The 22,635-nt window shown below is 39.7% G+C and overlaps 1 protein-coding gene across 12 annotated transcripts in view; it reads left to right on the top strand.

The window, feature by feature from the left end:
- CFLAR (CASP8 and FADD like apoptosis regulator) overlaps window positions 1-9,346 on the top strand; it is a 44,554-nt gene extending 35,208 nt beyond the window's left edge. For 11 of the 12 annotated variants that reach the window (XM_003406138.4, XM_064286825.1, XM_010602507.3 and 8 more), the window contains 2 exons: window positions 5,937-6,447; window positions 8,322-9,346. In XM_003406138.4, the coding sequence (XP_003406186.2) occupies window positions 5,937-6,447; window positions 8,322-8,460 (650 nt within the window). In that variant the 3' untranslated portion in view covers window positions 8,461-9,346. The remainder of the gene's footprint in view (window positions 1-5,936; window positions 6,448-8,321) is intronic. The other variant, XM_064286830.1, reaches the window with a different exon arrangement.
- Window positions 9,347-22,635: the final 13,289 nt, after the last annotated feature.

Raw genomic sequence — 22,635 nt, 5'->3', positions numbered from 1 at the left:
TTGAGCTGCGGTGCTCCTTGGGGTTACCTGGCCTCCTTCTGTCCTTTTTCCTGTGGTGGAATGGGCAGGCAACCTGAATTGGTAGCATTTTTCTGCACTAACATTTGTAGGAAAATCTCAGCAAGGGAATGGATTAGAGCAGCCACAGTGGCCTCTGCTCATGTCCCCCTTTCTCTGTGTTTCTTACGATGGTAAGAGGTACTGCGCACACAAGTGGTGAGTGGTATCTGAGGTGGTAGACGGCAGCTTTATTCAGGTGGCGCAGCAACCACGTGCTGCTTGCCAGCTGGAAAGCCAGCAAGATAGACCTTCCCCTCCTTGCTCTTGTGGAGTTAACTTACTTTTAAAGTTGGCTTCCTCCTTGAGTGTAAAAGTCTAGGTAGAAGGAAGACCCAGGAATCTGTGGTGGGGTGCTTTTTCTCTGGGCAGTCTTATTCTCTGAGACTCAGCAGCCCTTCACAGAAACCTAGTATTATTAATTAAATTTCCTATTAAATTAGAGTCACCCCCAAATTGTGCTACATAGCCCTTTTTTTTTTTTCACAGACAGCATAAATCTCATGTACAAATTAGAATTAAAGGTTCACAATTCCTTATTGGAAGCTCTTGGGGCCAGATGCGTTTTAGAATTTAGAGGTTTTAAGAGTTTAGAAAGATGACATAGTATATATACTGTAATTGATAAAACACAGATGTCTAGGGCGGCATCCCATAAACAAATACAGTAATATTTCTGCAGCAAGGTAAATGAAAATTCACACTAAGTGGGATAGAAGTGGAAATTCACACCAAGGGGAATAGATAAAGATTACAGATAGCCTTTGTTCAGTTCAGGAAAGATTTTACCACACAGTGGATTGGGGAAAAACTTCAGGTTTTCAGAACTTTTACAGTTCTAGAGTTGCAAATAACGGGTCATAGATACCCAGGAGAATAAGGTGATTTTTGGCTGCCGGAGGTACCACAGAAACCTCTTTTAACATGAAGTTGACATGTTTATTATTGACATTATCCTCTCCTGATAAAAGCTAAGTCCAGAAGAAATTACTAGTAATCATTTGTGCTTAAGAAGAAGGTATTTAAAAAGTAGTTTATAATTTTGAGTGTATATGAATTGTCCAGTAAAGCCTTTTTGATTAGTGTATCAGAATAAATGAAAAGTCGGATTATACCAGCCTGTCACCACTGCGTACATTTCACGCTCCTTCTCTCTGTGCCTTTGTTCACCAGCAACATCTGCCTGAGGTGCCTTTTCTTTGCCCCCGTGTTTTCAGACCCCAGCTCAAATTATCCCTTTTCCACAATGCCCTCTCCATGAGTCTCAGTCCATACTGCTTTTCCATTCTCTGATCTCCTATTTTATCTAAAATCTACTGGATTACGTGGCATTTAAACTGTTGTTTTATTGGTGTTTATAAATTCTGCTTTGCCAGTAAGATTATAAGCTCACTGAAGGACAGAAACTGTTACATTGTATCCTATATCTTTGTTCCCCTGTTGCAGTGTTTCTTAAGTTAATAAGAGGTACTTTGTAACACTTGAGTTTTGGGAGCAAGTCAATTTGAGGAATGCTGCATAATATATTCCCTTCTCGAAGATTTGCAACGCATATTGGCCTATTAAAGGCTCTCAGAAGTCCTTCTGTAAAGAAACCTATTTATCCTTGTCAAGCTTGTATTTCCCATATACATTTGACCTCAGAACTTCCCTTTCTACCACGAATATCCTGCTGAACTTGTGTTCCACTGTATGCAATTACTACAATAATTAGAACTGGGCTTATTGAAGCACTTGGTAAGTGATTGCAAATAGACTGACTAAACATACCCTCTTTTTTGATTGTTTGATAAGTTTATTTTCATAGAAAGTGTGACGATAAATGTGCACCCATTTTTTTGGCCAAAACAAATTGTAAATTAATGAGGTCATGACATTTTACTATATTTTTGAGTTTTATCTTAGTTGTCCCAAAACCTGTGAGTGATGCTGACCCTAGCCCCTTACTAACTGCATCACTAGCAGAAAACCCCCATCATTTCAGGAAATTGGTTTCTAAAGAACAGTTGAACTTTATAGAGATGGGCCATGGGTCGGGAGCATGGATTCCAGGGTGGGCAGAAAGAGAAGTAGAACTTCTGCAATTCAAGTTTTATTTTCCAAACTCAGCGCCCAGGTTTTTCTTTTCCTATTTGTATGCAGAGACAAGGCGGTTGATGTGACGCATGGGAAACAGAGTCTGTCTGCTTTGAAACCATTTGAGTTTAGGATACAGATACCTTCCTTCAGGTCCTAAGATTCCATGAGAGATACTATGTAGGCTGGGTGATTAGTTGTTTAAAATGGCTGCCTTTATTCTCAAAGAGTCCTGGTGGCACAGTGATTAAGCGCTCGGCTGCTAACTTAAAGATTGGCACTTTGAACCCACTAGCTGTTCTGTGGCAGAAAGATGTGGCGGTCTGCTTCTGTAAAGATCACAGCCTTGGAAACTTTATGGGGCACTTCTGCTCTGTCCTGAAGTGTCACTATGGGTTGGAATCAGCTTAACGGCAACGGGTTTTGCCTTTATTCTCTTTACAGTTAATATCTTATATTTGAATAAGCACTCACAGTTTGCAAACTAAGGTTTAGACCCTAGCTAGAAGGTAGAGGAGCCAGGACTGACACTCAGATCTTGTGATTCCGTGACTGGTCCAGCTTTTGCCTGCCCATTGCAGTGTAACAGGGGCCGCTTAGCCAGAACCTACACAGGGGCTAGATAAAGGAAAGAAAGAGCTAGAAGGCAGCATTTGTTCTGTTGTCCCCCTCACTCTCACCTCCAGAAAGGGAGACCATGTGACAATGTTCTTCCAAGGACTTTGATAAGACAGAAGGTTTTGAACAAAGTAAACCATTCTGAGATAAGTAAACAAGAGCTGAGTTTGGAGTTTCTCTGTTCGCTTTTGCCCTCTACAGGAAAGGGTAATCCATGATTAGAGATGTGTGAATCCTGAAAGGAAGTGTTTGGAATAAAATAGTAGTGAAGGAACTTGGGTCCTAGATCAGTTCTTTCCTTGTACTGTCTTGTGTTTCAACTGGAGCCTGGTACTGGGTACTGTACCCTGGCTATGCCCTCAGAGGAAATGGCTAGGGGACTGTGCTGCAAGGCCTTTTCCACCACACTGGGATATCACGTGTGCCAGTGAGCTATTTAGTAGGTTATCAGGAGTCTGTGGTGCATGTCCCCCATTTTCTTGATAATTATACTTATTGATTGTAGTATTTTAAGAACATCGACACCTTCTTTGTATCTCTGCTATTACGTCATATAAATTTTTTTTTCACTCTTAACTATGGGCCAGGCAGAGGAGAGAAGTAGTTATAGCCTAACTACTGTCAAAAGAAACTGAGTCAATAATAAAATTGGCTTATTAGATGAGATTTATTCAGGCAGAAGATTCATGAATCGGGTAGCACCAAACCACAGATGGAAAAGTACTCTGCCAAGTATCAGCAGTGACAGGTGTTTTTTTTCCCCTATCTTATTTATTTTGTTGCTGTTGAGAATATGCACTCCAAAACATACACCAATTCAACAGTTTCTACATGTATAATTCAGTGACACTGATTATAGTCATCGAGTTGTGCAACCATTCTCACCCTCCTTTTCTGTTTTGTTCCCCCCTATTGAAATGAACAGTGACAGGCTTTTTACTGATAAAATTCGGAAGCAAAGAGCTTATTTCTGATTGACTTATACAATTCACTTTTGAAATGCTGTCAGGATTTCATTGGTCAGTGAGGGTGGCCTGATTTATAGTAAAGCTAGGCTTAGGTTTCAGTAAAGACAAATCTTAGGGGCATTGTCCAGGCCATTACTGAAGCCATTTTGTCAACCACATGACTCCATTTTGATTTCATTTTACACTACAGTCTTATGAAATGGTTATTATCCTTCCTTTTTAATGACAGGACAGGACAAGGGACTTGCATGGTATATTATTTATCTAATGATGCATACAAATCACTCCAAAATTTAGTGCCTTAAAACAACAATGGTAATTTATTTATGTCTTTCACGTTTTCTGTAGGTCAAGAATTTAAAAACGGCTTGACTAGGTTTTTTGGGCCCAGAGTCTCTGGCCCCAGATGTCAGCTGAGTTTGTTTGAAGGCTTCATTGAGATTGGAGGATCCACTTGTAAGGTGGTTCACTCACGTGGCTGGGAAGTTGGTGCTGGCTGTTGGTGGGAGACCTCAGTTCTCTTTATGTGGTCCTCTCCACAGGACTGCTTGCATGTTCTCATGACATGGCACCTGACTTCCCCCAGAATGAGGGATTCAAAAGAGAGAAAGAGCCAGGCAGAAACTTTGGAAGTTGTATTGTCTCATTTCTGCCATATTCCATTCATTAGAAACAAGTTACCAAGTTTGGTCCACATTCAAGGGGAAGGGAATTAGGCTCTTACCTTTTGAAAGGAGAAGTGTCAAAGAATTTGTGGATATATTTAAAGCCGCCCTATCTAGAAGGAGGTGGGGCCACAATTAAACCCAAGTCTCCTGACCAGAAAGCCCCAGTAGACCGTGGGTGAATACGTACAGGTAAACTGCTCATAGACTGGGTGAATTAATTCACAGAATGATTAGTATTCCAGCTTTTGCTTATCCAAAGCTAAATCTCTTTTCCTACCTTTTACCTTCTTCCTGTTTCCTGCTGAGAAGCCACTTTTATAATTTATTAGTGATCGATAAAAAGTTTGCCAGGCAAGAAGACTGAAACTGTTGGTTTAAGCTGTAAGTCTTTGGATTATTTTTGACTATTTATCTGTACAGGAAGTCCTCAGGTTATGAACTGGTTCCGTTCCTAAGTCTGTCTTTAAGTCAGGTTTGTACTTAAGTTGGAACAGTTAGGTATGGTTCATATCCAACATCAGTTAGTCAAATGTTTGTCTTAGTATATAGTATATAATGTAGCTTTCTGTGCATAAAAAACATTAAAGAAACGCTTCCAGATACACTAAAACATCTTTGACATAATATGGTAATAATAATAATAATGTTTTGATACACATCGCAAAGTAGTACTCGTTTGTTATTATGACCCAATGTATGCATGTACCACAGATTTTTAATAGAATAAGCTTTATGGGGGTTGGTTCATAATTATGACTTGTACGTAAGCCGGACATTCGTAACCCGGGGACTGTCTGTACTCTGTATTGTCCCCATTTAATGTAGGGAATTGAGAATATGTAGTATGCAGTTATGTGGTGCCTTCAGTTTTGTATCTTCTCTTGATTCTTTTCTGCCTTGCCTAAGCTGATGTGAGATGGGGTCCCTTTGTTCCTTGGTGGAAGTTATATCTGTTATAATTACTATTGTGTTGTGTGGTTTGGGGCGAATGCAGTGTTAGACTCTGGAAGACCGTGCTCTGGGGTTGGGAAAGAGGTGGGCACTTAATGATCAGATATGGAAATAAATCTAGAGAAGTAGGCTAACGGCTGAGGTGACAACCTTATTTGGGGAATAATTGTTTAGTCTCTAGGCTTCGGACAGAGCAGTTTCCTGTCTGACAAATAAACTAAGAACAGATGGCATCCCTCAGACAAGGAACGGAAACTTAACAATGGCCCAACAGGGTATGGAATTTTTGAATGAGGAAAAGGAAGAAGTTTCTCTTTGCTATTAGAAAGATATACCATAATTCGGGAGGCTGTGTTAACTCCAATGAAGGTGAATTGAGCAGATGAGGAAGAATTGGACTGGCTAGGATTTCTAGGGGGCTAAACCTATGGACTACCAACCATCTGTCAGCTTGTCATTTTGTGGTGGCTTGTGTGTTGCTACAATGGTGGCCAGGCTTCAGTGGAGCTTCCAGAGTAAAACAGACTAGGAAGAAAGGCTTGGTGACCTCCAGTTTCCATGAGCTTTTCTTATTCCAGTGTTGTTTTTTTATTTCCAGAGCTTCTTCGGGACACCTTCACATCCCTGGGCTTTGAAGTCCAGTACTTCTTGCATCTCCATATGGAGAATATAATTCAGATTCTTCACCAAGTTGCCTGTATGCCCCAACACCAAAATTATGACAGCTTCGTGTGTGTCCTGGTGAGCCGAGGAGGCTCCCAAAGCGTGTTTGGCGTGGATCAGACTCATCGAGGGTACTCTTTGGATCATATCAGGAGGATATTCATGGGAGACTTGTGCCCTTCTCTCTTAGGGAAACCAAAGCTCTTTTTTATTCAGATCTATGTGGTGTCAGAGGACCAGCAGGAGGTTAGCAGCCTTCTGGAGATGGATGGGGCAGGGGTGAACAGTGTGGATTCCAAAGCAAGGCAGCCTGGGCCCTGCATGGTCCACCGAGAAGCCGACTTCCTCTGGAGCCTGTGCAGAGCGGATGTGGCCCTGCTGGAGCAGTCCTCTAGCTCACCCTCAGTGTACCTGCAGTGCCTCTCCCAGAAACTGCAGCAAGAAAGGTGAGCTGCCCAGGGGTGGCCAGACCCTGGACCACTTTCCCAAGATCAGTACCTCTGTGCTGTGTTTGATGTCCATCTCTCTAGGGAAGAAGAGGGATTTTCCATTCCCCATTGGGGTTGCCTTAGGAATATGATATAAAACCAAAAAACTAAACCCGTTGCTGTAAAGTCAATTCCAACTCATCACGACCCTGTAGGACAGAGCAGACCTGCCTCTGAGGGTTTCCAAGGAGAGGCTGGTAGATTTGGATTCAAACTGCTGACCTTTTAGTTAGCAGCCTGAGCTCTTAACCACTGTACCACCAGGGCTCCAGAAATATGATAATAGACCTTACACAATTTATGAAGGCTTTTTGTTCCAGAAGATCACCTATAAGTCAATTTGTAGTTTGAATTTATTTTCTTCAAAATTAAGAAATTATTTTTTTTCTTATAACCAAAGTAGTACATACTTCTTACAGAAAAAACTCATAAAATACAGAAGCAGACCGTAGTAAACAGTTACAATCCTACTTATGAGAAACAATCTCTGTTAATCTAATCTTGGTGTATTGCTTTCTAGACATTTTGTTGAAAATACCCACACAATCACATGTAAATATGTTTTTAAGCCAAAATGGAATCATCACCTACTATTACTTTATAGCCTGCATTTGTTTTGCTCAATAGTATATCCCGTTTTCACATGTCAGTACTCACATTGCTGCAGCCTTGTTTCAGTGGCTGCAGGGTAGCCCATTATGCGGCTGTAGCATAACTTACTGACCAGTCTCCAGGTGTTGGACAGTGTTTTGCTTACACAAAAAGAAAGAGTTAAACATCTTTGCAGCTCAGTATTTATGTTTATCCTTAGTTGTTTTCACAGGGAAAATTCTCAGAAGTGGAATTACTGTGTCGAAGGCCTTGTGTGTGTTTTTTTGTTTGTTTGTTTTGTTAATTGTGGTAAATATATCACTAACAAAACATTTACTATTTCTACAGTCTTCACATCTACAGTTCAGTGAAATTAATTACATTCATCATGTTCAACCATCACCATTAACTGTTCCCGGATTTATCACTCTTAAGAGAGGCTTGGTGTCTCCTAAGCGCTGAGTCTTGCACTTTTAAAGCTTTTCATGTATCTTCACCAGATTGTCCTCTAGGACAGTTATACCAGGCCTGTCTAAGAGTCCGCTTCCCTGAATTCTCACCAACGCTGCATGTGCTCCCCTGCCCCCTAAGTTTTGACAGTTTGTTAGGTGAAAAATGGTATCTGACTGCCGAGGTCTGCAAGTCCTTGTTACGTAAACATGTTTAATGTTTATTGGCAAGAATACTTCTCTTAGGGAAACACTGGTGACCTAGTTTCCATTTAAGCTGAATGAAGCCACTGTGTACCTCAAGTGTGAGATTAGCTATCCCTTTTCAGTTTCTCTCTAATTACAATTTAGAATAATGTTTCTGAGCCACCTGGGAAATGCATTCTGCTTTCTGGCTCTGAGTGGCCCAGGAATAAATCTCATACCCCTTTACCCCCAACCTGCTCAGTAGGGGCTCAGCAGAAGGAAGGGGAAAGCTATAGCAGAAGCAACTCAGCCTCCCAAGGTAGATACTCTGTGGGCCAATGATATTATTGGCATTTATACCATTCTACATTTGCATAGGTGATCTAGGTGGGTTATCATCTGGCTGATGTGTCTCCAGAGTAAGTCTGGGGGAGGAGTCTGTGATCGTTGGGCAGGTTTGGATCACTCACTAAGCAGCTTGTAGAACATCTAGAGAGGAATAATTCCAAAGCACGTTCACATCTGTTGGCTCACTTCATTTTAACGAGCCTGTCTTGTCTTTGATATTTGCATGGCATTCATTTTTGCTTTTCTCATTTCTTCCAGAAAACGCCCACTCCTGGATCTTCACATTGAACTCCACAGCAAAGTCTATGATTGGAACAGTAGAGTTTCTGCTAAGGAGAAGTACTCCGTTTGGCTGCAGCACACACTGAGAAAGAAACTCATCCTTTCTTGCAAATGAAAAGTCAAGAGCCATTTTAGCCCTACAGTCTCCATCACTAGAGGGAGGGTTTTCAAGCAAGTGTGTATGTGTGTGATGTGGGTGAGGTAAGGTCCCATCCCGTCCTGAAATGACCCTCTGTGAGGACCGCTTGACTAGAAGGGGTGTTTGAAGTATAGATCCTGAAATCAAGGTGTTGATCTCTATTCTGGTTCTTATTTAACTAAAACAGCATATTGCTCTTAATTTGGGGCTTGGATCCTCACTACTTTTTGAAAGCAGCTTACCAGAATGTTGTGAGTAGAGCACAGTAATGGACTTATAGCAAGCTTTTCACCGTACCCATAGTGTATCCATGCCAGAGTAAACTGCATCCTGGAACCACTGCCCAGCCTCCTTACCCAGAGGCTGTGAACACTGCAGGGGGTTACAGAGTGTGGGAAAAAAATGGTATGGGTAGACTGTTCCTTGATAGGATAAGCAAAAATGGCAGGTATGTAACTGATATTATAGTATTTATTTGTATTACATTTAACTTTTGTATTCTTATAATTCTTATAATGCTAATTTCTATTTATATTTGTGATGTGGTAGATCACTTTTATATGGCCTTTCTCGCCATAATCTTGTAATTATCATTAAATGATTGGGTGGGACTATGCAAATAAGGTGCCTATGTCCCACCAAGGGAATTGGACAGTGCTGTAGATTGAATTGTGTCTCTAAAAATGTGTTGGGTAAATTCTCTATGCCTGTGGTTATAATCTCATTTGGAAATGGAACATCTTCGTCTTTCAGTCTGTTCTCATGTAAGTTGTTTTTCTCACTTTAATAGTGGTGTCTTTGACTTTTTCTTTGCCATTTTTGTATATGAGCATTTGATTACTAAAATACTTTTCTTCAGTGAGTCTTTTTTGAAATATTTTAGATGTTTTAAAAGAGACCTATTTAGATAGCAATATAATGAATAGCCCTATACCCACAACCCAGCTGAAATAAAATGTTCTAAAATATATATATGAAGACCCTTATGTTAATGAGACTCCTAGGATTACTATAGGGGATGTTTTGAGTCAATCTCTTCTGAGCTATAAAAGAGATTAAACAAGCAAACAGAGAGAGGGAGATGGGATGAGACAGATGCCAAGATACGTGAAGATCTCCAAGGAACCAAAAAGCAGAAGCTGAAGAGACAAAGACCTTCCTCCAGAGCTGACTGAGAGACAAAGCCTTCCCCTAGAGCTGGCACTCTGAATTTGGACTTCTAGCCTCTTAAACTGTTAGAAAATAAATTTGTTAAAGCCACCTACTTGTGGTATTTCTGTTATAGCAGCACTAGGTAACTAAGACAGACAGCTTGCTAATAATGCAAATAAGGTATGTGGCACTCTCGTGGGACGGGACCATGCAACTAAGGTGGATGGAACAGTAACAAGAGAACTAGTCAGTTTTGCCATCCTGCTAGACTTAAAATGAGCCTTCATAGAGGTGGAAAGAGGGAACCTCACTACCACCAAGAAAGAACTAGAGCAGAGTACATCCTTTGGACTTACGGTTCCTGCGCTGAGAACCTCCTGGATCCAGGAGACAGAGAGCTATAAAACAGAGATGGCACAAGACGACGTGAAATGGCAGCAAGCGCAGCAGAGAACTGGCAGCAGCTGAACCAGAAGGACAGCAGGATGGCTCAGTGGGCTTCCTGGCCCATGGAGCGAGAAAGCTGAGCATCTTTGGGCAGAAGGCTGCTGGGCAGAGTGAGATATCTCTGAGCACTCGTCAGTGGAGCGAGATGTCTCTGAGCACTCATCAGTGGAGCTAAAAAGCTCTTTTCACTTTCCAGAGCAGGGCAGAGGCTGAGGTGGCCCAAGAGGGTTCAGGGGCCAAGGACCGAGAGGCTGAGGGCCAGGGAGAGGCCTACCTGTAGGCTCAGCCAAGAAGCTGTCCTGACTGAAGAACTGTATCTGGAGTTGTTCCTGATCCTGAATTGTAACTTGTTACTTCCCTAATTAAGCACATAATCGTGAGCATTGCCTGTGAGTTCTTTGTGGCCATTGCAATGAGCTATTGAACCCAGCAGAGAAGCACGGTGGGAGGGATGGCTGGTGTCAGAATTGGCAAAAAGATTGGAGAGTAGAGGTATGTCTGACCTCCACTTCATATGAAACAGCTTTGGGCTGATGCTGATGGTGATCCTCTCTCCTCCTTGTGAAGCTAGAGGAGTTCAGATGCCCCTACCATGCCATTTTTATAATATTAATAAATAAAAAGTAATAATACAGTATCTTGTATTATTTGAGGTTTAAATTCTGAAGATCTTTCACATCAATGTGCTCCTTCTTAGTCCTACATGAGAGTAAATATTGTATCATTCAGGATGCTTTTAGATGCAACTAACAGAAGTCCTAACTCACAATAAAAAAGCCTGTTTTGTTGGTTGTTTAGTCTCATTAAGCAGGAAGTCCAGAGATAGGGAGGCAGTTGCTGGGTTGGTTAATTCGATGGTCTAATTATGTCATCAAGGACTTGATGTTTCTAACTTTTCTTTCTGAAGACTCAGCATTTTGCCTTTTATCTTTCAGATTTGTCATCTCAGGGTCACAAGATGGCCACAGGTCCAAGTGTCATGACAGAAGAGAAAACATCTCTTCCTTGTGTCTCTTCTTAAGATCAAAGGAAAATTTTCCCGGAAGCTCTCCTCCCCAAGTGTCACCTTCCCTCGCCCTCATTGGCTACAATTGCCAGACATTTCTGTTTCTTAAACCAAACATTGGCAAAGGGAGTAGAATTACCATGGGTGGTTTAGACCAATTCACATTCAGTCCTCTGGGACTCTTCCTCTGAGACACATGGTTTCCAAAATCTGGAGTTCTATTAGCAAGGAAAAAGTGGGGCAGGGAGCTCCCCTGTGGGGTAGTTAGCCATAATGTATGGCAAAAGAATAAGAAACTGAGACACACAGCTATTTAGTGACTTTTACCCAAATTTCAGAGGAATTCAGTGGTTTGGTAGTGCCAAACCTAGAATGTTAATAACCAACCATATGGTCCTAGTGTCCTTTATAAATTAAAACAACATTGGCAATATTTGGCATCATATTCCTCTGTTTTATAAGAATCGTCTTACCTTTCCAACCGCTACTCTCAGAGAGACAGTGTGGCCACATATTTTGCCTTATCCTATCTGCTTGGCGTGGTGAAAGTACAGAGCTTGACAAATGAATGTCTTTTTTTCCCTAGCTTTCCCTTCCTTTAAAAAAAAAAAAAAAAGATCAACTCTTAAATTATACTGTGTTGTCGCTTTGTTTACTTTTGTCATTTTTCATTTTTGTCTTTAATTACATTATTTTTATTAATACCAAGCACCAATGAACCCCCAGGCCCCAAAGGGAAGGTTGCTAAATGCTTTCTTTGTGTGTTTTGTTTACTAGCAAGGGTACCGGGTAGAGGGCACTAGACCAGTAATCTAGGACTATGATTCCAGGGTCAGGCTTATCTTTTACTGTCCATGTGACTCACAGCAAGGACTCGGGTTTTCCAAGCTGCCAAAGTGAAAGGAGGAAGGCCTTGCCTTCCCTGGCCCACCTCAGGACTGTTCTGAGGATGAGATGAGAGTCTTTATGACTATACTTGGGTGATGTCATGTGAATTTAAGCTGCTGTTATTGCACCACATTATGGAGGGTTATTTTGGAAAGATTGAACCAATCCTGGAAGAGTTGGCAGAATTTTGGCAGACTGAAATGGGGAAGAGAATATGTTGCAAGAAAAGGAAACAAGTTGAGTGAAAGAATGGATAGGGGAAATGGATGGTGTTTTAGAAAGCTTGCAGAGCCCTGCTGGCAAAGTGGTTAAGAGCTTGGCTGCTAACCTAGAGGTTGGCAGTTTAGATCCACCAGTCACTTCCTGGAAACCCTATGGGGCAGTTCTACTCTGTCCTTTAGGGTTGCTATGAGTCGGAATCATCTCAGTGGCAACGGGTTTGTGTTTTTTTTTTGGTTTTAGAAACCTTGAATGTCATGTTTAGCTGGAGTGGAGAGGATGTGAGTAATAGTGTGTGGTAAGCCTGGAGATGGCTGTGGTTAGAGTGTGCAGAGCCTGGAAGGCCTACATCTTCTTCTTTCAAGTCCGTTCTCATGTAAGTTGTTTTCCTCACTTTAATAGCGGTGTCTTTGACTCTTTCTTTGCTACTTTTGTAGATGAGCGTTTGATTACTAAATGCTTTTCTTTTCTTCAGTGAGTCTATTTTTAATGAAATACTTTAAACATATTAAAAGAGACCTATTTAGATAGGAATATAATGAGTAGCCATGCACCCGCAACCCAGCTGAAATAAAATGTTCTAAAATACATATGAAGACCCTTACGATATTACTTTAAGAAAGTAGTCCTAAATATAAGAGAGATAAATGCACTAAAAATTTCAAACTGCATAATAATACTGAATTGAGAACTAGCTAAGTCTTTAGTAGTAGGGGCTTGGTTATGAAGAGCTGCCCTCTGGTTGGAATTTTAGGTGGCCATTAAAACTGTATAGGCAAATCGTAAGTGCTTACATTGATTGAGCTCTTATGAGCTCAATTTACATGAATTATCTCATTTAACTCTCAGAGCAGCCTTGTAAGGTAGGTAGTATTGTCTTCATTATTATTTTTTCCTACTTAGGTGAGGAAAATGAGGCAAAGTGATGGTAAGTAGCTTACCTGTGGTCACCCAGCGCTATGACACGAATTTAGGCTATAAAGAGAGCCACTTCAGGGCCCACACACTTAAACAGTTCACTGTATGGCCTCAAAAAAGAATGTCATAACATACAAAATGCTCATATATTAATGTTATGTGAAAAAAGGCAGAACACAAAATAACGCATCTAGTATGTTTACAGAAACTCTGGTGGAGTAGTGGTTAACTGCTACAGCTGCTAACCAAAAGGTCGGCCGTTCAAATCTACCAGGAGTTCCTTGGAAACTATGGGGCAGTTCTACTCTGACGTATAGGGTCACTGTGAGTTGGAATTGACTCAGCAGCAACAGGTTTGGATTTTTTTTGGAGTATGTTTACAATAATTATTAAAAAAAAAAAAAAAAAAAGAAAGATACATCTTATAGGAAAACAAAAGAGCAGAAAAACTATTCCAGAAGGGGTCTATGGATGCCAGGACTGTAGTTGATATTTTTTCTTCTTCTCTCTGTTCTCCTAATTCTCATCTGTGTCTAAATAAGTTTAACAGTGTTGGTTTCTACACTAAAGCCGAGGTAACCTCTTTCAACTTTTGACTAGTTGGCTTCTCGTTGGTAATGAAAATAGCCTTCTCTTCTTAGTTCCGTTTTGACTTCTCTATCTCATCCTTATTTCCTCTTTTGAGTAACAGGGAACCCTGGTGTCATGACAGCTTCTGACTACTGGCTATGAGGACAGACTTTTCAGCCCAGTTCCATTTCTGCCCCCCAGCCCCTTCCTTTTCCTGCAATAGTCATGGTAGTGTCACTTGAGCACCTCCTGTCTGTAGTGTTTGAAATGGAGATGTGATCCTCCCAGATTCTGTGAGCATGTTTTTGGCACTAAATATGTTTCGTATACCACTAAGAAGTCAGAGTTTGAGGTCAGCCTTTCACGTTGCTGTGTGGCATACCTTGTTTGCTGTCTCCAAATATCCATTCTCTTCTTTTTCCCTCATAATAAAAAATAGAGACCCCAATATGTAACTGGGCACATAACCTCACAGAATACAGACTACTTGTCCAAGCCTCAGCTTTTAGCTAGGTGTGTCCTTGTGACTAAGTCCTGGCCAATGAGATGTAGGCAGAAGTGTCATGTGACAGCTGGTATTTGCTCTTTGCCCCTTCTCTGTCCCTTCCTCCATCCTGCTAACTAGAATATGGATGTGATGACTGGAGCTCCAGCTGCCATCTTGAACTGTGATGATAAGGGCCACACTGTAGGAATGGCTGAGTGGTGAGCAGCAAGGAGCCTTGTGAGTGAGGATAGTAAGGAGCAGAGTCACTATACCAGCCCTAGACCACCTACCCCTGGACTTTTATATGAGAGAAAAATAAGCCATTTTATCGTGGGCTTGTATTTCAATCTAACCTTATCCAACTGACATTGTTATTTTATTAAAATATTTTGAATGTTTATGCATGTTATATATGTAAAAGGAAAAGCAATCTAGATTATTATTTTCTAATGGTTGTTCTAAAATTTGTGTGGTTTTCCAAGGCAAGGTCGTGGAAGCTCCATAAACTCACTGCTGTCGAGTCAATTCTGACTCATAGCAACCCTACAGGACAGAGTAGAACTTGCCCTATAGAGTTTCCAAGGAGCGCCTGATGAATTCGAGCTGCTGACCTTTTGGTTAGCAGCCATAGCACTTAACCGCTACGCCACAAGGGTTTCTCCATAGACACATCTAAACTCCCTGAGGCACCAGATCACTGGGCTGAGGGCTGTGGGGACCATGGTCTTGGGGATCATCTAGCTCAATTGGCATAGTATAGTTTGTAAAGAAGATATTCTATGTTCTACTTTGGTAAGAAGCGTGTGGGGTCTTAAAAGCTTGTGAATGGCCATCGAAGACACACCACTGATCTCACCCTGTCAGGGGCAAGGGAGAGTGAAGAAAACCAAAGGTACAAGGGAAAGATTAGTCCAGAGGAATAACGGACCACGACTACCACGGCCTCCACCATACTGAGTCCAGTACAACTAGATGGTGCCTGGCTACCACCACTGACTGCTCTGACAGGAATCACAATAGAAGGTCCTGGACAGAGCTGGAGAAAAATGTAGAACAAAATTCTAACTCCCCAAAAAAGACCAGACTTACTGGCCTGACAGACTGGAGAAACGCAAGAGAATGGCCCCCAGACACGCTTTTTGCTCAGTAATGAAGTCTCTCCTGAGGCTCACGCTTCAGCCAAAGATTAGACAAGCCCATAAAACAAAACAAGATGAAATGGGCACACCAGCCCAGGGGCAAGGACTAGAATGCAGGAGGGGACAGGAAAGCTGATAATAGGGAACCCAAGGTCAAAAGGGAGAGTGTTGACATGTCGTGGAGTTGGTAACCAATGTCACAAAACAATACGTGTACTAATAGTTTAATGAGAAGCTAGTTTGTTCTGCAAACCTTCATCTAAAGTACAATAATAAAATTTGTGTGCATTTCAGATCTGAACTGACCTCAGTGTTCAGCACGTATGATCCCATTTATCTCATTTTATCCTTTTGTGGTTGTTGCTGAGGGCGTGGAGATGCAGTAGGACTTGGACATAAGAAATGCAGCCTACACGGAAAAGTCATTGTAGTTGAATCACTCAGGTTCATTTGAATCATCCAAATTACCCAGATTTTTGGGTACAGTCCTAGGTTCATAGTGAGTAAAGGTTTGAAAGATAAAGTTGAGTATGAAGAAGACACATTAACTATGCACATATGTTTCTAGGGAGAGACTTACTGTGTACTGGGTCTCCTTTGGGGGTGATGGTCATGTTTTGGAACTGGATAGAGGTGATGTTTGTACCACATTGTGAATGCATTAATGGTGCTGAATTACGCACTTAAAAATGGTTAATTTTTTAAAAAATAATATTTTATTGTGTTTTAGGTAGAAGAGGGAGAGGAAGTTAGGTTCCCATTTAACAATTTTTATACAAATTGGTCCATGACATTGGTTACATTTTTAGCGATGTGTCAGCACTCTCATTATTCCCATTCTGTTCTCTTTCCATTAATCTATCTGCCCTGCCCATCCTTAGCTTCTCACTTTTGCTTTAGGTTAAGTGTTGACCTTTTGGTGTCATATAGTTGATTATTTAAGAGAACACAGTACTCGCAGGTGATACTGTTTATTTTATAGGCCAATCTGTTATTTGGATGAAAGGTGACTTCTGAGAGTGGCTTTAGTTCCAAATTCAAAGCGAATCTTAGGGTGATAGTCTTGGGAGTTCCTCTTGAAGTGTTTACTTTTGTGTTGTATGAATTTCATATCAATTTTAAAAAAAGAGTAGATTAGAATTCATTCATTCCTTTATTCATTGCACATTTTCCTCAAAAATTTTTTAATGAAAAAATTTAAATACACACAAAATTTGAAAGAACAGGATAACATATACTTGAATATCCTTCACCTCTATTGAACACCTATTTACAGTTTGCCATTTTTTGCATTATATATTTTTTCATTCTGTAGGTCTAGAATTATCTTCTTTGTTCCTTAAGAATAAGGCAGTCTCCTACATAAAAGCCTCTAAGAAAATCAGCAGTAATTATATAATGTCATGTAATACACAAGTCTGTACTCAGATTTCCCCAGTTGTCCCCACAAGTCTCTTCTAACTGATTTTTCCCTGGCCAGGATTCAGACATGGTTCATATATTGCCTTCGTTGTTTTATGTGTCTTTAGACTCTCTTAATGTGGAACAATCAGCCCTCCAAACATTTTACCCCCTTCATGACTCTGACTTTTAAAGTATCTAAGCTAGTTGACTTATAGAACGTGCCACATTCTGGATTTAACAAACATTTATGAACAGTTTACTATGCTCTGTAGATAAAATAGGCAAATCTTGAACTGTGATTACAATAATATTCAGAGGCAATTTCCAACATATGAAGGCTGGCTGCTTCCTTTTTATTCAAAGCAATCTTAATTAGATTTTATCTAAGGTCTTCACAAATAACACTTCTGAAAATAGGTCCAGCCAATGTTGCCAATATCATTTCAAATTCACTCCGAATTTACTGATTCACTTCCAGAGAGGAGGTAACATTTGGGATTTTCAAATGCCAAATTTAGGACTGTATTCCATAGGGGTCCTTGGGAAGTTGTTGTTTAGTGTGTGTGTGTGCACGTTTAATAGACTTTACGTTTCAGAGTATCATTAGACTTAGGGAAAAATTTCTGCAGAAAGTACAGAGTTCCTGTATACTCCCCTCCCTTCCTGCACACTCTTGCTCTTATTATTAAAATCTTGCATTTAGGTGGTAATTTGTTACAATCAATGAGCCAATATTGACACATTATTACTAACTAAAGTCCATAATTTATATTAGAGTTTACTTTTTGTGTTGTACAGTTCTCTGGGTTTTGACAAATGTATAATGTTATCTGTCCACCATTACTGTATCACACAGAATATTTTCACTGCTCTAAAAATGCTTTTTGCTCCAACTATTAATTCCTCTTCCTTCCCTTGTAACCATTGATCATCTTACTGTCTATATAGTTTTCCAAAATGTCGTATAGTTGGAATCATACAGTATGTAGCTTTTTCAGAGTGGCTTCTTTCACTTAGTAATGTGCATTTAAGGTTCCTTCATGTCTCTGTGATTTGATAGCTCATTTCTTTTTATCGCTGGATAGCACTCCATTGTATGGATATACCACCATTTGTTTCTGTGTTGATCAATTGAAGGACATCTTGGTTGCTTCCAATTTCTGGCAATTATGATTAAGTCCTACAAATATTTTTGTGCAATTTTTTATGAGCACATACATTTTCAAGTCATTTGGCTAAATATTTAGGAATACAGTTGCGTGTGGTAGACCTATGTTTAGCATTCTGGGAGGTTTTAAGCATTGATTTACTTAGCCATTCCTTTATTAGTCAACAAAACTTTATTAAACCTTCTGTTTGGGAAACTAAGCTAAGTGATAAGCCTCTTCTCTAAACTTTTTCAGAGCCGTTTACTCTCTCTGTGTGATAGGCAACAGATAAGAAGAAATGAGGCTTTTCTTCTTTCTGTTTGGAAGAAAAATAGGCAAAAACCCTGGAGAGTTCAGATGAAGAAGTATAAGCCATGGGTATATTAAGCACCATGCAAGAAATGATTAAGTCTTCTAAGCTTAAATTAAGGGAGGATTTTAAAACATGGACAATTTGGTAAAAAATTGCATTATTATTTTGTTTTTAATTTTTTTAAGAAGAACAATAACACATGTAAAATGCAGAAGCCAGACATTAAGTGCTTTTCCTACATTAACTCATTTAATTAGCACAATTCTGTAAGGTTATATCATTACTATATTTTATACATGAGAATTCTTTTTTTTTTTATTTTTAAAGAAGCTCATTACAAACAGGTGATATTTTTAATTTTATGAACCAAAATGTTATTTCACTAACAGGTGACCTCAAGGGATAATTTTGGTTTAAGGTTTTTAAAGTATATCTCAGGGTGATAGTCTTAGGGAGTCCTCTAGTCCGAACTGGTCTGGTAAGTCTGGACTTTGTAAGAATTTAAGTTCTGTTCCACATTTTTCTCCCATTCTATAAGGATCTATTTAATGTGGCTGTGATCAGAATGGTCGGTAGTGGTAGACGGGCACCACTTAGTTCTTCTGGTCTCAGGGCAGAAAAGAGGTCATGCTTCATGTTGATGAGTAGTCCTGCAGACTACTTTCTTCCCTGAGTCTTTGATGTTCTTCTCTTTCTTTTGTTCTAAACTAGTAGAGAGAAATCGTTGCATCTTAGCTGACCGCTCGCAAGCTTTTAAGACTTGATACTACTCACCACAGTGGGATGTAGAACATATACTTTAGGAACCATGTTACGCTGATTAACTGAGTTGTCCCTTGAGACTATAGTCGTAAGTCTTCAAATCCCAAAAACCAATCTTGAGAGGTGTTTGGTTATATTTAAGAAGTATTCTTACCTGTGTCACCTATGTGGTTTATGATGTATATGGATATACATACACATACACACATAGTTGTCATGGGTTGAATTGTGTCCCCCCAAAATATGTGTCAACTTGGTTAGGCCATGATCCCCAGTATTGTGTGGTTGTCTTCCATTTTGTGATTTTCCTATGTGTTATAAATCATAATCTCTGCCTGTGCTTAAAGAGGATTAGGGTGGGATGTAACACCCTTGCTTAGGTCACATCCCTGATCCAATGTAAAGGGAGTTTCTCTGAGGTATGGCCTGCAACACCTTTTATCTTACAACAGCTAAAATGAAAGGTAAGCAATTAAAGAGCTGGGGACCTCATACCACCAAAAACGGTGCTGGGAGCAGAGTACATCCTTTGGACCCAGGGTTCCTTTGCAGAGAAGCTCCTAGTCCAGGGGAAGATTAATGACAAGGACCTTACCCCAGAGCCGACAGAGAAAGCCTTCCCCTGGAGCTGATGCCTTGAATTTGGACTTCTAGCCTACTAGACTGAGAGAATTCATTTCTCTTTGTTAAAGCCATCCACAGTGGTATTTCTGTTATAGCAGCACTAGATGACTAAGACATTTCTATGTACATATTCCCATTAAAAAAAAAAAAACAACCATAGATACTTTTATCTGTGTACACAGGTATGTACTGACATATATTTATATGCCTATATATATATTTGTGTAACCACACACATACTTTTTTGATTGTTGTTACCAAAGGCATCCTTTTCTTCTTAGTGACATCATTTACCTTGGTCAAGCTGTATGTACTCTACCTATATTTGATGCTGCCTTTCCCATCACCAAAACTAACAAGTGGAGAATTTTCTTTTATTTTTGCAAAAGGTTTTGGTTGTTTTTAAAAATGTTGTTGCAGTTTTAATGTAGCATATGCTGTTTTTAATAAAACCCTAAAAATTTATAAATAATGCCATATAAATATTTTTCATAGGTTAGAGGCTAAATCCATTCTAAAATAAAATGTCTTCTTTAATTATCAAAGTAAAAAGCTTTTTTTTTTTTTTAAGGAATCATCAAAATAAAAGCTATTTGTGCATAGAAAATGGACATAAACAATGTTGCGGGCATGCAATTTGAATAAACTCAATTGTATTATTTTTTTATACAAAGCACATATTACTATAATTAAAAAAATAGTCTATTATAAAAAATAAAACAAAAGACAAAAACCACATGATCTTATCAATTGATGCAGAAAAGGCATTTGACAAAGTCCAACACCCATTCATGATAAAAACTCTCAGCAAAATAGGAATTGAAGGAAAATTCCTCAACATAATAAAGGGCATCTATACAAAGCCAACAGCCAACATGGTTCTAAATGGAGAGAGCCTGAAAGCATTTCCCTTGAGAACTGGAACCAGAGAAGGATGCCCTTTATCACTGCTTTTATTCAACATTGTGCTAGAGGTCCTAGCCAGGGCCTTTAGGCTAGACAAAGAAATAAAGGGCATCTGGATGGCAAGGAAGAAGTAAAATTATCTCTATTTGCAGATGTCATGATCTTATGCACAGAAAACCCTACGAAGTCCTCCAGAAAACTACTGAAACTAATAGAAGAGTTCGTCAGAGTCTCAGGTTACAAGATAAACGTACAAAAATCACTTGGATTCCTCTATATCAACAAAAGAAACATCGAAGAGAAAATCACCAAATCAATACCATTCATAGTAGCCCCCAAGAAGATAAAATACTTAGGAATAAATCTTACCAAAGATGTAAAATACCTATACAAAGAAAACTACAAAGTACTAGTGCAAGAAACTAAAAGGGACCTACATAAGTGGAAAAACATACCTTGCTCATGGATAAGAAGACTTAACGTGGTAAAAATGTCTATTCTACCAAAAGCCATCTATACATACAATGCACTTCCGATCCAAATTCCAATGACGTTTTTTAAAGTGTTGGAGAAACAAATCACCAACTTCATATGGAAGGGAAAGAAGCCCTGGATAAGTAAAGCATTACTGATAAAGAAGAAGAAAGTGGGAGGCCTCACTCTACCTGATTTTAGAACATATTATACAGCCACAGCAGTCGAAACAGCCTGGTATTGGTACAGCAACAGGCACATAGACCAATGGAACACAGTTGAGAACCCAGATATAAATCCATCCACGTATGAGCAGCTGATATTTGACAAAGGCCCAGTGTCAGTTAATTGGGGAGAAGATAGTCTTTTTAACAAATGGTGCTGGTATAACTGGATATCCATTTGCAAAAAAATGAAACAGGACCCATACCTCACACCATGCACAAAAACTAACTCCTAGTGGATCAAAGACCTAAACATAAAGACTAAAACGATAAAGATCATGGAAGAAAAAATAGGGATAACGTTAGGAGCCCTAATACAAGGCATAAACAGAATACAAAACATTACCAAAAATGACGAAGAGAAACCAGATAACTGGGAGCTCTTAAAAATCAAACACCTATGCCCATCTAAAGACTTCACCAAAAGAGTAAAAAGACCACCTACAGATTGGGAAAAAATTTTCAGCTATGACATCTCTGACCAGCGCCTGATCTCTAAAATCTACATGATTCTGTCAAAACTCAACCACAAAAAGACAAACAACCCAATCAAGAAGTGGGCAAAGGATATGAACACACACTTCACTAAAGAAGATATTCAGGCAGCTAACAGACACATGAGAAGATGCTCTCGTTCATTAGCCATTAGAGAAATGCAAATTAAAACTACAATGAGATTCCATCTCACTCCAACAAGGCTGGCATTAATCCAAAAAACACAAAATAATAAATGTTGGAGGGGCTGCGGAGAGATTGGAACTCTTATACACTGCTGGTGGGAATGTAAAATGGTACAACCACTTTGGAAATCTATCTGGCATTATCTTAAAAAGTTAGAAATAGAACTACCACACACCCAGAAATCCCACTCCTCAGAATATACCCTAGAGAAATAAGAGCCTTTACACAAACAGATATATGTACACCCATGTTTATTGCAGCACTGTGTTTACAATAGCAAAAAGCTGGAACCAACCAAGGTGTCCATCAATAGATGAATAGTTAAATAAATTATGCTACATTCACACAATGGAATACTACGCATCGATAAAGAACAGTGACGAATCTGTGAAATATTTCATAACATGGAGGAACCTGGAAGGCATTATGCTGAGTGAAATTAGATGCAAAAGGACAAATACTGTATAAGACCACTATTATAAGTCCTTGAGAAATAGTATAAACTGAGAAGAACACATTCTTTTGTGGTTATGAGAGGGGGGAGGGATGGAGGATGGGAGAGGGTTATTTACTGATTAGTTAGTAGATAAGAACTACTTTAGGTGAAGGGAAGGACAATACTCAATACACGGAAGGTCAGCTCAAATGGACTAGACCAAAAGCAAAGAAGTTTCCTGGATAAACTGAATGCTTCGAAGGTCAGCGGAGCAAGGGTGGGGGTTTGGGGACTATGGCTTAAGGGGACTTCTAAGTCAATTGGCATAATAAACTTTATTATGAAAAACATTC

This window comes from Loxodonta africana, chromosome 6 (assembly GCF_030014295.1).
Source record: "Loxodonta africana isolate mLoxAfr1 chromosome 6, mLoxAfr1.hap2, whole genome shotgun sequence".
Classification (NCBI taxonomy): domain Eukaryota; kingdom Metazoa; phylum Chordata; class Mammalia; order Proboscidea; family Elephantidae; genus Loxodonta; species Loxodonta africana.
This window is presented reverse-complemented; position numbering and strand designations above follow the sequence as displayed.